This window comes from Sarcophilus harrisii, chromosome 2 (genome assembly GCF_902635505.1).
Source record: "Sarcophilus harrisii chromosome 2, mSarHar1.11, whole genome shotgun sequence".
NCBI lineage: Eukaryota > Metazoa > Chordata > Mammalia > Dasyuromorphia > Dasyuridae > Sarcophilus > Sarcophilus harrisii.
Genome location: NC_045427.1, coordinates 422,258,418 through 422,273,030, shown reverse-complemented (window position 1 = coordinate 422,273,030; position 14,613 = coordinate 422,258,418). Strand labels below are relative to the sequence as shown.

At 38.6% G+C, this 14,613-nt stretch overlaps 1 protein-coding gene across 1 annotated transcript in view; it reads left to right on the top strand.

The window, feature by feature from the left end:
* LOC100930308 (ubiquinol-cytochrome-c reductase complex assembly factor 1) overlaps positions 1–14,350 on the top strand; it is a 120,383-nt gene extending 106,033 nt beyond the window's left edge. The window contains exons 9-10 of the mRNA XM_003756933.4: positions 8,165–8,278; positions 12,851–14,350. Of these exons, the coding sequence (XP_003756981.1) occupies positions 8,165–8,278; positions 12,851–12,985 (249 nt within the window). The 3' untranslated portion in view covers positions 12,986–14,350. The remainder of the gene's footprint in view (positions 1–8,164; positions 8,279–12,850) is intronic.
* Positions 14,351–14,613: the final 263 nt, after the last annotated feature.

Below are 14,613 nucleotides of genomic sequence, written 5' to 3'. Positions count from 1 at the left end.
GTCTTTGCCTTCAAGAAACTCCCATTCTGGTTTGGGAAGAGAGGATTAGTAGAGTCAGATAGTATCCTTAACAAAATGAGTCTGTTTGTGTTATCTGATTTCAGCTAAAGGATATTCATTGGAACAAGGCAATTCATCATTCACCTAAAACTGCTTTCTTCAAAATTACCAATGATTTTTTAATTGGTAGTTCTAGTGGTCTTTTCTTTTTTTTTTTTCTTTTTCTTTTTTTTCTTATTATAGCTTTTTATTTACAAGTTATGCATGGGTAATTTTACAGCATTGACAACGGACAAATCTTTTGTTCCAGTTTTTCCCTTCCTTCCCCCCATCCCCTCCCCAAGATGGCAGGTTGACCAATACATGTTAAATATGTTAAAGTATAAGTTAAATACAATATATGTATATATGTCCATACAGTTATTTTGCTGTACAAAAAGAATTGGACTTTGAAATAGTGTACTATTAGCCTGTGAAGGTAATAAAAAATGCAGGCGGACAAAAATATAGGGATTGGGAATTCTATGTAGTGGTTCATAGTTATCTCCCAGCATTCTTTCGCTGGGTGTAGCTGGTTCAATTCATTACTGCTCTGTTTGAACTGATTTGGTTCATCTCATTGCTGGAGATGGCCACGTCCATCAGAATTGATCATCATATAGTATTGTTGTCAAAGTATATAATGATCTCCTGGTCCTGCTCATTTTAGTGGTCTTTTCTTAGTACTCATGTGCTATTTCCCTAGCAATAGCACTCTATGGAGTGCTATTTCCCCTCACTAAACTATAAGCTCTTCAGAGGCAGGAAATGTTTTATTTTTATCTTAGTATTCTTAGCTTAGTGCCTGGCATATAGTAAGCCCCTCAAAAATACTTCTTGATTGACTGTCCTGGTAGGTGACACAGTGAAGGTTGTTCTAGGTTCAGAGGGAAAAGAGTTGCCCAAGAGTCAAGGTCATTATATATATATGTATATATATAAAAATATATATATATATATTTTTTTTTTAATAGATGGTACTTAAGTTGGCCTTGGAAATATGGGTAAGGCTTCGATAAACAGATATGAGATGATTAAATCCAAATGCCTATGTCCTCCTGCTTTATTGAGTCTTCAGTATTCTATCTAACCAGACTGGTTAAATTGAAAATTCTGACTGAAGGATATACTGAATTTTCAAAGAATTATAATGAAATAAAATAAGGGTAGTGAATAGAGAGATGTGATCTCTATTGGTAGATAGTATTTCCTTACTAGATCATTTCCCACACCAATGAAATTGCAGGTACTTGAGACCAAAGGTACTTTTGAGACCTTCAATATCTTGTCACTCAGCATTTGTCACATTGCCTGGCACATAGTAGGCAATTAATAAATGTTTATTGATTGATTAATTGTGGCCATCACAGTCACATGATTTTCATTTTCTAGGAGTACATTTTTTTCTTGGCTTCTAGATGACTGGGAGTTTGTCAGTCAGAATTGTGGTGATGACTCTGGGAGAGAAATAGTCACTTCACAAATCGGGAATGGTGTGGTTTATTAGACTTAGGGGCTCATGACCCAAAGACTAAACCCAAATGAAGTCTCAGAGCACAAGTTCCCAAAATGTTTTGATATTAAGCTTTCCACTGGTATACTTGCATGATGCTTTTATATTTCCCAGAATACTTTTTTTTAATGGATTTCTGTTTATCCTCATTGCAGCAACCTAAGTAGGAGTTAGGCCATGTATGCATTAGTCCCATTTTACAGTCTAATCAAAAAGCATTTAAGTGCGTAGTCCCTATGCTAGATATTAACGTGAGGGAGAAGGGAGTGGTAAATGAGGAAGATGGTTCTGCTCCCCTCCCCCTTTTTTCTTTTTTTCAGTTTAAAAAAAAAATTATTAAAGCTTTTTATTTTTCAAAACATATATGGGGACAATTTTTCAACATTAGCCCTTGCAAAAGCCTGTGTTCCAATTTTCCCCCCCTTCCCCCACACCCTCCTCTAGATGTCAAGTAGTCCAATATATGTTAAACATGGTAGAAATATGTTAAATCCAATATACGCATACATATTTATACAGTTATAGTGCCACACAAGAGAAGAAGTGAAGCAAGATAAAATGCAAGCAAACAACAACAAAAAGTGTGAAAATGCTATGGTGTGAACCACACTCGATTCCCACAGTCCTCTCTTTGAGTGTAGATGGCTCTCTTCATCACGAATAATTGGAACTGGTTTGAATCATCTCATTGATGAAGAGAGCCACATCCATCAGAATTGATCATTGTATAATCTTGCTGTTGCCGTGTATAACAATCTCCTAGTTCTGCTCATTTCACTTTGCATCAGTTCATGTAAGTCTCTCCAGGCCTCCCTGAAATCATCCTGTTGGTAATTTCTTTTTATTTTTTTTATTTATTTATTTTTTATTTAATAGCCTTTTATTTACAGGTTTACATTCATGGATAACTTTACAGCGTTAACAATTGCCAAACCTCTTGTTCCAATTTTTCCCCTCCTTCCCCCCACCCCCTCCCCTAGATGGCAGGATGACCAGTAGATGTTAAATACATTAAAATATAAATTAGATACACAATAAGTATACATGACCAAAACATTATTTTGGCTGTATAAAAAGAATCAGACTCTGAAATATTGTACAATTAGCTTGTGAAGGAAATCAGAAATGCAAGTGGCCATAAATATAGGGATTGGGAATTCAATGTAATGGTTTTTAGTTATCTCCCAAAGTTCTTTCTCAGGGCATAGTTGGTTCAGTTCATTACTGCTCCATTGGAAATGATTTGGTTGATCTCGTTGCTGAGGATGGCCAGGTCCATCAGAACTGGTCATCATATAGTATTGTTGATCTCTTGGTCCTGCTCATTTCACTCAGCATCAGTTCGTGTAAGTCTCTCCAGGACTTTCTGAAATCATCCTGTTGGTCATTTCTTACAGAACAGTAATATTCCATAATATTCATATACCACAATTTATTCAGCCATTCTCCAACTGATGGACATCCATTCAGTTTCCAGTTTCTAGCCACTACAAAAAGGGCTGCCACAAACATTCGTGCACATACAGGTCCCTTTCCCTTCTTTATAATCTCTTTGGGATATAAGCCCAGTAGTAACACTGCTGGATCAAAGGGTATGCACAGTTTGATAACTTTTTGAGCATAGTTCCAAACTACTCTCCAAAATGGTTGGATTCGTTCACAACTCCACTGTTGGTCATTTCTTACAGAATAATAATATTCCACAACATTCATGTATTATAACTTATTCAGTCATTCTCCATTTGAAGGGCATCCACTCTGTTTCCACTTTTTTGCCACGACAAAGAGGGCTGCCACAAACATTTTTGCACATGTGGGTCCCTTTCCCTCCTTTAAAATCTCTTTGGGATATAAGCCCAGTAAAAACACTGCTGGATCAAAGGGTATGCACAGTTTGATAACTTTTTGAGCATAGTTCCAAACTGCTCTCCAGAATGGTTGGATCCATTTACAATTCCACCACAGTGTATCAGTGTCCCAGTTTTCGCACATCCCCTCCAACATTCATCATCTTTTCCTGTCATCTTAGTCAGTCTGAGAGGTGTGTAGTGGTATCTCAGAGTTGTTTTAATTTGCATTTCTCTGATCACTAGTGATTTAGAGCATCTTTTCATATGATTAGAAATAGTTTCAATTTCTTCATCTGAAAATTGTCTGTTCATATCCTTTGACCATTATCAGTTGGAGAATGACTCGAATTCTTGTAAATTTGAGTCAATTCTCTATATATTTTTGAAATGAGGTCTTTATCAGAACCTTTGAATGTAAAAATGTTTTCCCAATTTATTGCTTTCCTTCTAATCTTGTCTACATTAGTTTTGTTTGTACAAAAACTTTTTAACTTGATATAATCAAAATTATTTTTTGATCAATAATGAGCTCCAGTTCTTCTTTGGTCACAAATTCCTTCCTCCTTCACAGATCTGATAGGTGAACTCCCCTCCCCCCTTTTCAGTTTTCAGTCTTGCTACAGGAACAATCATTTAAAAGTTGACCAGACTAGAATTTGTTCAAGGAAAGAATATGGACCTGGATAGGTAAATTGGGAGATCAGAAGATCAGAGTTGAAAGGAACCTTAGAGATTATTTAGTCTAAACCTTTTGTGTTACAGAAGAAGGAATTGAGATCCAGATGGGGAAGAAATGTGCCCTTCCCATAGCTGGTCTGTGACAGCTGGAACCAGAATCAGGTCTCCCATCAACCTATGCAGTATGCCTCCTTGACCACATTACATTTAGCATTCCTGTGAGAATCATATTTAATGTGCATGAAAGTGCTCTGTAAAGCATTAAATACTGGGCAGAGGTGAAAGATTATTATTTTGACTTAACATTATAAATATTAAAAGAACTTTAGTCTCTCCTTCCCTTCTCTATAGACTCTATAGACTACAATTCCCAATCTGTGCTGAGAATCCCTCTTCCTTGTTTCCCAAGACAGCCCCAGTTTGTAAGGCGATACTGCTCCCTAGCTTTTCTTTCCTGATCTTCCCTGTTCTCCCAGTCCTTACAGCCTGTGCCTCACACTACATGAATATTCGTGCCAGCCTCACTGCAGCCTGTGCCCAGGGCATCTCAGACACAGACACACAGGCAGTTTCATTAGCCAAGTGCTCCAAAAAAACCACAACATGCCTGAGCTTGTCTCTGGGCCTCGGCCCCGCCTTGTGGACAAAGCTGGCTTCTTCCTTAGCTTCTAGTCAGACTGTTGAATTGTGGGGCTGTTTATCAAGGGATGTTTGAGGCGAAACATTTTCAGCCATCAGCACCCATGAAGGGTATGTAGCTTATCACAGCAGGATTTATACTCCTTGTGGATTGATGGATTGATAGTTGTGAGCAGCTCCCTTCGTGTATATGAATGTCTCTGAAACCAGCAAGATGCAGCAGCTTTTCACAGCCCCAGATCCCTGGCTCCATTTTCATAGGAGCCATATTCATATTTAGAAGTGAAAGGGACGCTAGAGGATGTCTAATTCAGCCCCTTTATTTTACTGGTGAGGAAATGAGTTTCAGAGGGATTAGATAGACCAAAGTCACACAAATAATGGGTGGCAGCATTAGCATTTGAACCTAGATCTTCAGGGTTCATTCCACTAGTGAGTCAGAAGACCTAGGTTCAAATGAACTCAATGAGGGGAGCTGTGAGATTGACCCTTAAATCAGCTTGTGCAGCATCATCCTTTGCAGACAACAATAATGTTTCCGGGCACTCCTTTCCTCTAAATATGGGAGGGCTAAAGTAGGCTGTACTGGCTAGCTTATACAGTGGGTTAAAAAAAAAATAGGGGTAATGATACCATCATAGCAAGTCCTACCTCCATAGGGACCAAAGAAAAAGTCGGCCCCCATAGAGTGGTTCATGTCCCTTGTTTTGAAGATATATGCTGCTGTTAGGGGGGAAGATATATGTTGAAGTTCAAAAGTAACCTGGAGAAAATTGTTTCCTGAACTTGTGAAGGAAAATGGATTCTATTCCCAGCTCTGTCATTTATTATTGGTATGATTTTGAACAGATCATTTCATTTCTTTGAGCCTCAGTTTTGTCATCTTTCAAATGGGGCTACCTCATTACATTCCTTATAAGGCTGTCAGGAGAATCAAATGTTACATGTAAGCATTTTCTAACCATAAAAAAAAAAACTCCATACAAATGGGAGTTTGTCCATGATTACCACCAGGAAACACAGACCAAATCTGTCTTTGTTACCAAACACATAACTCTGACCATATGTTCTCTCCATGGTGGAAGAGCACTTATTACCTTGACAAGTGGGAGACACTTTGGGAACACAGATGCAGAACCACTGCTGTTACTTCTCCTCTTAGTTTTCCACACAGCACTTCACTATCATGCCAGTGTACTGTGGAAGGACTTCTGGGCTCTTATTCTGTCTCTGCCATTTGCTTAGCCATATCCCACTCATGAAATCTTAAGAGATGGAAAGGATCTCAGAGACCATCCAAGTTGCTCCACGTATTAACAAGAATCAGAACATACCCAACAAAGTGCTTCACTAACCTTTACTGGAAAACCTTCCATGAAGGGAAACAGACTACCCTCAAAGATAACCCATACTACTTTCAAATAGCTCTAATTTTTCTTCCCTATTTCAAATCAATTGTCTTATTCTGGCATACATACACCCCTCCTTCCCCACAACCAAAAAGAACAAGTCTTTTTTCTCTTCCATATGACAACCTTTCAAATACTTGAAAGCTGCTATCACCTTTTCCTTTTATTCATAGGATAAACATGCCTTTAGCCAGCCATCATGGCATGAACTCTAGGTCTATTATTATACTTGTTGCCCTCCTCAAGATAGTTTCAACTCATTAGTGACCTTGAGAAAATGTGGCCCCAAGAACTGATCACAATTCTCCATGTGTAGTCTGACTAGGGCAGTCTACAGCCCTTTTGTCTCTCACTTAGTCCTAAGTACCACACTGTCTCTGTTAATGCATTCTAAGATTACGGTACTTTTCCTTCTATGGGCCTTAACTTCCTTCTCTGTAATGTTAGGAAACTAGATTAGATGGTGTCTGAGGCTTTGTGAGTATGTCTCTATACTGGGAATTTTTTTTTTTTTTTAAGAAATGAGATTTTAATTTTTTTAAATAATAGCTTTTTATTTTTAAAACATATGCAAAGGTAGTTTTCAGCATTCACTCTTGCAAAACAAAATCTTGTGTTCCAAATTTTTCTCTTCCCTTTCCCCCCAAACAACAAATAATCCAATATATGTTAAACATGTACAATCCTTCTACACATATTTCCACATTTATCTTGCTATACAAGAAAAATCAGATCAAAAAGGAAAAATGAGAAAGAAAACAAAAAGTAAACAACAAAAAAATGAAAATACTATGTTGTGATCTACACTCAATTCCCACAGTCCTCTCTTTGAGTGTAGATGGCTTTCTCCATCACAAGTCTATTGGAATTGGCCTGAATCACCTCATTGTTGAAAAGAGCCAAGTTCATCACAGTTGATCATCACACAATCTTGTTGCTATATACAATATTCTTCTGGTTCTGCTCATTTCACTTAGCATGTAAGTCTCTCCAGGCCTTTCTAAAATCATCCTCCTGATCATTTCTTATAGAACAATAATATTCCATAACATTCATATATCATATCTTATTCAGTCATTTTCCAACTCATAGGCATCCACTCAATTTCCAGTTTCTTGCCACTACAAAAAGGGCTGCCACAAACATTTTTGCACATGTGGGTCCCTTTCCCTCCTTTAAGCTCTCTTTGGGATATAAGTCCAGTAGAAACACTGCTGATCAAAGGGTATGCACAGTTTGATAACTTTTTGAGCATAGTTCCTGATTGTTCTCCAGAATGGTTGGATTCGATCACAGTTCCACCAAAAATGTATCAGTGTCCCAGTTTTCCCACATCCCCTCCAACATTTATATTTATCTTGTCCGGTTATCTTAGCCAATTTGAGAGATATGTAGTCATACCTCAGAATTGTCTTAATTTGAATTTCTCTGATCAATAGTGATTTAGAATTTTTTTTCATATTACTAGAAACAATTTTAATTTCTTTGTTATAGTGGGAATTCTTAATACTGGGCCCCCAGACAGCCAAGGGATTGGTGGGTAGATTTTAGGGACTCTCTAAACTTGGATGAGAAAAATACTTTGATGACTTCATTTCAACAGCAAGTGATTTCAAGTGATTTTCTTTGTATTCTTAAGTATTTTATTGTGTATCTTTAAAAGCAATTCTGAGAAAAGATTCATAGACAGCCATTCACAATATAAAATAAAGATTAATAATTCTAATTTTAGAGCATGCTACCTGGGAATCCCCATCCACTAGCATTCCATGATTTAGTTTCACTTTATACCTTCAATTGATGTAGCCTGTGTGCCCTTCTTTCTGTAACAGGAGGGGTCAGTGTGGCAGAGATATAGCTGCCCTGTATGTGAGGAAAGAGTCAGGTCACACAGGATTGAGAGGGGGCCCACTCAGAACTCATTGGCCCATCTGCTTTGAGTTTTTTTGAATACAATACCCTAAGCCTGCAAATCTATGGCTCAGGGCAACAACCACCACTATGGTAACCCAAATCTGAACTCTATTGTGTTACAGGGCATCCTGTCAGATGATCATGGGCTGGCTGCTGCTATCTGGAGGACTTTTTTTAACCAGAAATGTGAAGATCCCCGACAATTGGAGCTACTGGTAGAGTATGTGAGGAAGCAGGTAGGTGTTCTATCCCAAAATTAAGCATTATTTTGTTTCTTATTTCATGAAACAATTTTTTGGTAAATTTTTTTCTGCCCGTTAATATTAGGTAAAAACTCAGCAGATGTTTAGAAGGTAGAAATCCCTCTGGAAATTGCTACTCTCAGTTCTGTACCTTCAGCCATTATCTTCAAAACAGTCTATTCTATGAGCTGCAAAGTGTCTGTCTGAATCTTTGGCTCCCATTGTGTGTCCCTTATATCTCTCCTTCCTCAGATTTCTACTATCACTTTTTCCTAGATCTCCATTTTACAGGGATATACTTTCCTTTGTATCATAATTATTTGTGTTGTTTTTCCTCCCATTTAATTTCGAGGTTCCTAGACAAAGTCCTCATTTATAACTACCTTTGTACCTTGTTGCTTGGCATAGGACTGTCTACATAGTAGGCACTTGTTAAACACTGATTAATTCTACTGGCACTGATTATTTCCTTGTGTTCACGGATGCTGTGTTACCTGAAAATTGGACAGCATCTTTTCCAGTGACATAATACCATGGCTTCCTGGCAATCTGGCTGAATTTGAGGAAGCCAGATCAATCATCAGTAACTATTGATTGAAGGCATGTTGTTTGCCCCATTGTGCTTCAAGAGGAGAAGACGACAGCTCCTACCCTTAAATAACTTACCATCCTTTTTTAGGATATTTAATTAACATGAAATCATCATTTATTCACTCAACAAATATTCTGAGCCTTGTGCTGTTCTCAGTGCTCCCAAGAGATAAAGACTTTAGATAAGACTTGGTTTTGGCCCTCTAAGAGCTCACAGTCTAATGAAGAAGAGAACATAAAAACAAAATAATTATGATAAGACAGTATCATATATGATAAGTAAATTAAAGATTCAAGGGCAGAGGTAAGGTTTGGGTGGGGGGGGGGTAAGATCTTTGTGAACTGTGGAGTTAAGGAAAACTTCATTGAGATGATGTTTGAATTGAACTTTAAAGAACTACATAAGGATTCAGCAGGCTTAAAGGAGGAAGATGGACATTCTAAGAAGAAGGAACAAGTTGAGCTAAGCCATGGAAACCACAGGGTCCCTAGTTAATGGATAGGAAAGCCAATTGTCTTTGGAGAACTTTGGCCTGTGTCTGTGGCAGTAATTCTTCTATCAGGCAATAATTGAATTTCCTTTATTGGTCTTTAATTCTATTTCTTAGAGCCCCCTGGAAAACTTTATTTTTTTTTTTTAAACTGAAAAGTCCTCTTCCATTTAAAATTGTTTTCAATTAACAATTAATTTTCCTTCTCCCTGCCACTCCATATGTCAGAATATCTGCCCCCTTGGGAAACCATCATAATTTCTGAGTTTAAAACTCTAGCCTAGAGAGGGGCATCCTCAGAAAGAGAGCTGTCTAAATAGAATTAGGGGATTAATAGTTTGAATCTAATAGGGTGTCCTGATAATTATGGTCTTATGATTCCAAAGCTTCCAGAAATCTTACAATAACAGGACTGTGATCTCCCCATCCAGTGTTCATAGCAAATGCTGTTGTATCATCCTCACTTAGTAATGAACAAATTAAAATATAGAAGGAGGTGATTTTGCTGTGGCTTTCCAGTTTTTCACTTGCAAGAATTGAAACCTAAGAACCTATCTGGGTGAGTTGATTCATAAACTTACTCGTTGCTTCTGGTCTCTCAGATGGTTCCTGGGTTCAAAATGTCCAGTAAGTCAGAGGCAGTTAATAGAAAGGGCCCTGGATTGGAGCCCAAAGAAGAGACATGGGGTTCCAGCCTTAATAATACTATGTACTCACTCTGAGATCCAAGCATTCTCATTTTGTTCCCAATTTGTGTGGATTCTCTCTCCTCCGCTGTAAAAATGAGAGGGACAAGGCTAGATCAGGAGTTCAGAACCTAGGGCCCATGAACTTGTATTTTTTTTATGTTGTTGTTTGGTGAGGCATTTGGGATTAAGTGACTTGTCCAGGGTCACACAGCTAGGCAGCTGGGAAGTGTTGAATGTTTCAGACTGGATTTGAACTCAGGTACTCCTCACTCCAGAACCGGTATTTTATTCACTGTGCCATTTAGTGGCCTCTTTTTTTTTTTTTTTTTTTTAATATATGTTGATAAGTGTACTTTAACTATATGGTCCATATATTCAAAATTACAGTTTAGTAGCAGTGTATGGCTATGAGAGTTGTAGAATTGATGCGTTGAAATTGTGATACTGTATAAGACTTTGGAGAGTTCCTTGGACAGCAAGGAGATCAAATCAGTTAATACTTAAAGAAATTAAGTCAGGCTGACACTGGAATGTCAAATACTAAAGCTGAAGCTTAAGTATTTTGGGGTCATATGAGAAGATAGGACTTGATGTTGGGAAAGATAGAAAAATAGAAATATAGAAATAGAAAGATAGAAAGATAGAAGGTGGAAGGAAAAGGAAACAGCACAGGTTGAGATGGATAAAGTGTGTCATGGAAATAATAAATGTGAATCTGAATAGACTTTAATAGATAGTGGACCAGTGAGAAGACTCTGGGGACTGTGTGTGGATCACAACATAGTGTTTTCATTTTTTTGTTGTTGTTGTTTGCTTGCATTTCTCTTCTTTCTCATTTTTTCCCCATTTTGATCTAATTTTTTTTGTGCAGCATGATAATTGTAGAAATATGTATAGAAGAATTGCACATATTTAGCAAATTTTGCAGTATTATTTGTTGTCCAGGAGAAGGGGTGGGGGCAAGGGGGGAGAAAAAAAAATTTGGAACACAAAGTTTTGCAAGGATGAATGTTGAAAAACATTTCCGCATATGTTTTGAATATAAAAAAGCTTTATAAAAGAATAAGCTACTGAAAAAAATTAAAATAAATGAACAAAACAAATAATGAAAAAAATAGATGAGCAGCATTTCTTATTAGTGAAGAAATGCCTGGCAGGCTGTGAGGTAATGTGTACCTCAATAAAATTGATTTCCTTTTGTAAGTTTATAAATTTTATTTTATGCCTTTAAAAATATTATTCTGAATGACCATTAGTTGGGAAATGGCTGAACAAGTTGTGATATATGATTTTAATAGAATACTATAGTGCTATAAGAAATAAGAAGAATACTTTTAGAAAAACTTGAAAATACTCACATGAACCGATGGAAAGTGGAGTGAGGGGAAGCAGGAAAACATCATATGCGTAATGATCAACTCTGAATGACTTAGCTGTTCTCAAAAATACAAAGATCCAAGACAATTGTAAAGGCCTTATGATGAAAAAATGCTGTCCAGTTGCAGAGAAGAACTGATGGAATCTAAATACAGATCAAAGCATACTTTAAAAAAAAATCTTATTTTCTTGAGGTTTATATTTTTGTTTGCAACATGATTAATATGTTTTGCATAACTGCACATGTATAGATTGTCAGATTGTTTGCTTTTTCAATGAGTTGGGGAAGGGAGGAAGGATGGGAAAGAATTTGGAACTCAGTTGTAAAAAGACAATTTAAAAATTTTATTCATGTTAGTGGGAATACACACACACATTTTCCTAGACAAAAAAAACCCAAAAACCATTATTCAGAGAAAGGGTCCACGAGCTTTACTAGACTACTAAGAGGGGTCTGTGATGGAAAAAAAGTTAAATCTTTAAGTAACCTTCCATCTGGCTTTGACCATTCAGTTTCACTACCTGTTGAGACCTTCCTGGAGCTCATAAAAACACCTTTACAGGATCACAAAACTGGAGAATTAGAAGGGACCTCAGGAGCCATCTGATAGGAATTTCCCACTAGAATACACATCTCCCCTGCTCTGAGATCTCTAGGGACAGACACACACCACCTCATAGCAGCCTAGTCCACAATGGGATAGCTCTAATTGTTAGGAAATCTGTTCTGACACCAAGCCTAAATTGGTCCCTTCGAAGCTTCCACTCCTTGATTCTAGATTTGTCCTTGGGGCCAAACAGCACACGACTGATTTCTCTTCCCTGTATGTTTCCTCTTTTTTCCAGAAAGCAGAAGTTGGAAAGATTGGAGGGTGGAGGGGGGAAGGGGATTTAAAATTGGTATAAGGAAAGCTTCTTAATAAGTAAAGCTGTCCACAACTTTAGTGGGAAGTTTCAGGAAATGAGTTCATCAGAACAGCCATCATGAGAGGTCTTAAAGCTGAGGTGGATAACCAACAGTCAGGTGTGCTATAGAGAATTCTTGTATGGGCCAGGGAGGTGAACACGATAGCCTCTGAGGTCCAGATTTCTTCCAGCTCTCCTCCTGGCGTTCTGTGGAAGTTTGAAGCAGAATGAGTCAGGCATGCTCCTCTATAGAGAAAATTACTAGGGGGTATGGACCTGTGAAGGGGTGGGGTCCTCTGGTTGCTGGAAGGTGCACAGGTATACCCTCCAAGGTCTCCACCCTTTCTAGTGTGGCCTCAGGAACTTCTGCTGAGGATTTGGAAAGTTAGGTTGGATAAACATTTCCATGAACTCTTAGTATGAACAAGATAGCTGAACAAATAGGTGAACCATCTTGCCTCCTATCCCAGCTAATGTCTTTGGTATTTATTTCTCTGTACCTTCCCTTGCAGATGCAATACCTGGATTCCATGAATGGGGAAGAACTTCTCTTAACTGGGGAAGTGACTTGGCGCCCTCTCGTGGAGAAAAATCCCCAAAGCGTTCTGAAGCCCAACTTTCCAACATACAATGACGAAGGCCTCTGAGGGGTGCCCCCACCAAGCTATGGAGCAGCTGCCCTTGAGGAGAAGCTAGGAACAAGGTACCTGCCGCCCCTGGACCCAGCAGGAAGAGGCCGGATTAACCATTGAACAACATCTGTAAAACACCTGGCCCCTGTTTGTATTGATTTCCCTTTTAATGTGCCCAGAAGTTGGCCTGGGGGGTATTGGGTGGGGCCACTCTGCAGCAGGGTACTGAGAGACATGCAAGCTGTCCCAAGGAACTTACAGGGAAAGAGCTTTCTTCTCCAAGAAATTCTGCAGGGACCCCTTCCCCAGATAGCTATATGTGTATGCTTTCCCCAGGGTTCTTGGGGGGAAGTTTAAAAAAAAAAAAAAAGGAGAAGGCAGCCCCAGACCTTCTCTACCCCTGGAACTCTTTGCAATGCTACTGAGAACAGATGGGTTGGGATGCATCTATCCCTCCACATGAAGCATAGCGTTGAGTTGGGAATTAAAAGAAATAGAGAATTATCTCTGCTTTTTCTTTTATTTTGGAGGTGTTTCTGAAAGTCATTTGAAATGGGGTTAACATAAGCTGTGGGCCCCCATCTCAGAGAAAGTGGTTGGTAAGGAGTCTCCCAGGAGTCCCCATTCATTGACCCCCCAATGTGGACCCCCTCTTTTTGGAGATGCTCTAGTCATTTTGAGCTCATCCAAGTTCGAGGGGCTACTCACCTCCCAGCTCCCTCAGGGACCTCAGCTCATAACAAGGACAACATGCCCTTCTCTTGGAGTCTACCTTGATGCACCAGATGGGGAATGTGATCTCATCTTTTCTTTCTGGGTCCCTTCTTTAGGAGGATTTGGCTAGAGAAGGAGGGATTCCTCCTTTCTTTGGCAGTGAGATAGAACTTAGGGCCCAGTTTCTTTATATTCCTGAATTGACTTGTCCTGCCTAAATTCAGAGTGACCCCATCACCAGGCTTTTGTGTTTGGGGACTTGAGCCCTCCTCTCTGGATGTAGCCACCTCCCCAGGGTATTTTCTTTGGATTGAGAAAAAAAAAAAGTCGTATTGTTCATTTTTTTTCCCCCAAAGCAAACTTCCTCCGTTTGACTTGTTATAAAATGAGTCATATAAAGAAACTCTATATGTGTGAGGTATATATCCCACTTCTGTGAAAACATTACAAACCAAACAGCCTTCTCTCAGTTTATTTAAGATGCTTTTGTTGCAAGTTGAGCTCTAGAGAGAAGCCTCCTGTGTGTGTGAGATAATAACACCTTGTAACTCATTACAGCTGGGCAATATTCACATAAACCAGGGCTAAGCAAGGCAGGAATTTGCTGATTAATTTATTTTTAATGGAGTGAAGTATACCAAAATAAACTTTACTGTGTGTACCTAACTGCTCCTGGAATAGATGGAAAAATTAATGGAACAGATTTTGGCTCCCAGCTCCACACATTAATTCATATATAAAACAGTTATTTAAACTTTAACCCCTTTGCTGCCCTTGGGAACTCTCTGGTCTAATAGAGCCATAGACCCCAGTCACAGAATTATAGCATCTTAGATCTGAATGAAATTTAAGTCATCTACCCAGACCCTTATCTAAAGCATAAATTCCAATTACTGCAACACCCCCTACAGGTGGTCATCTACCCTCCA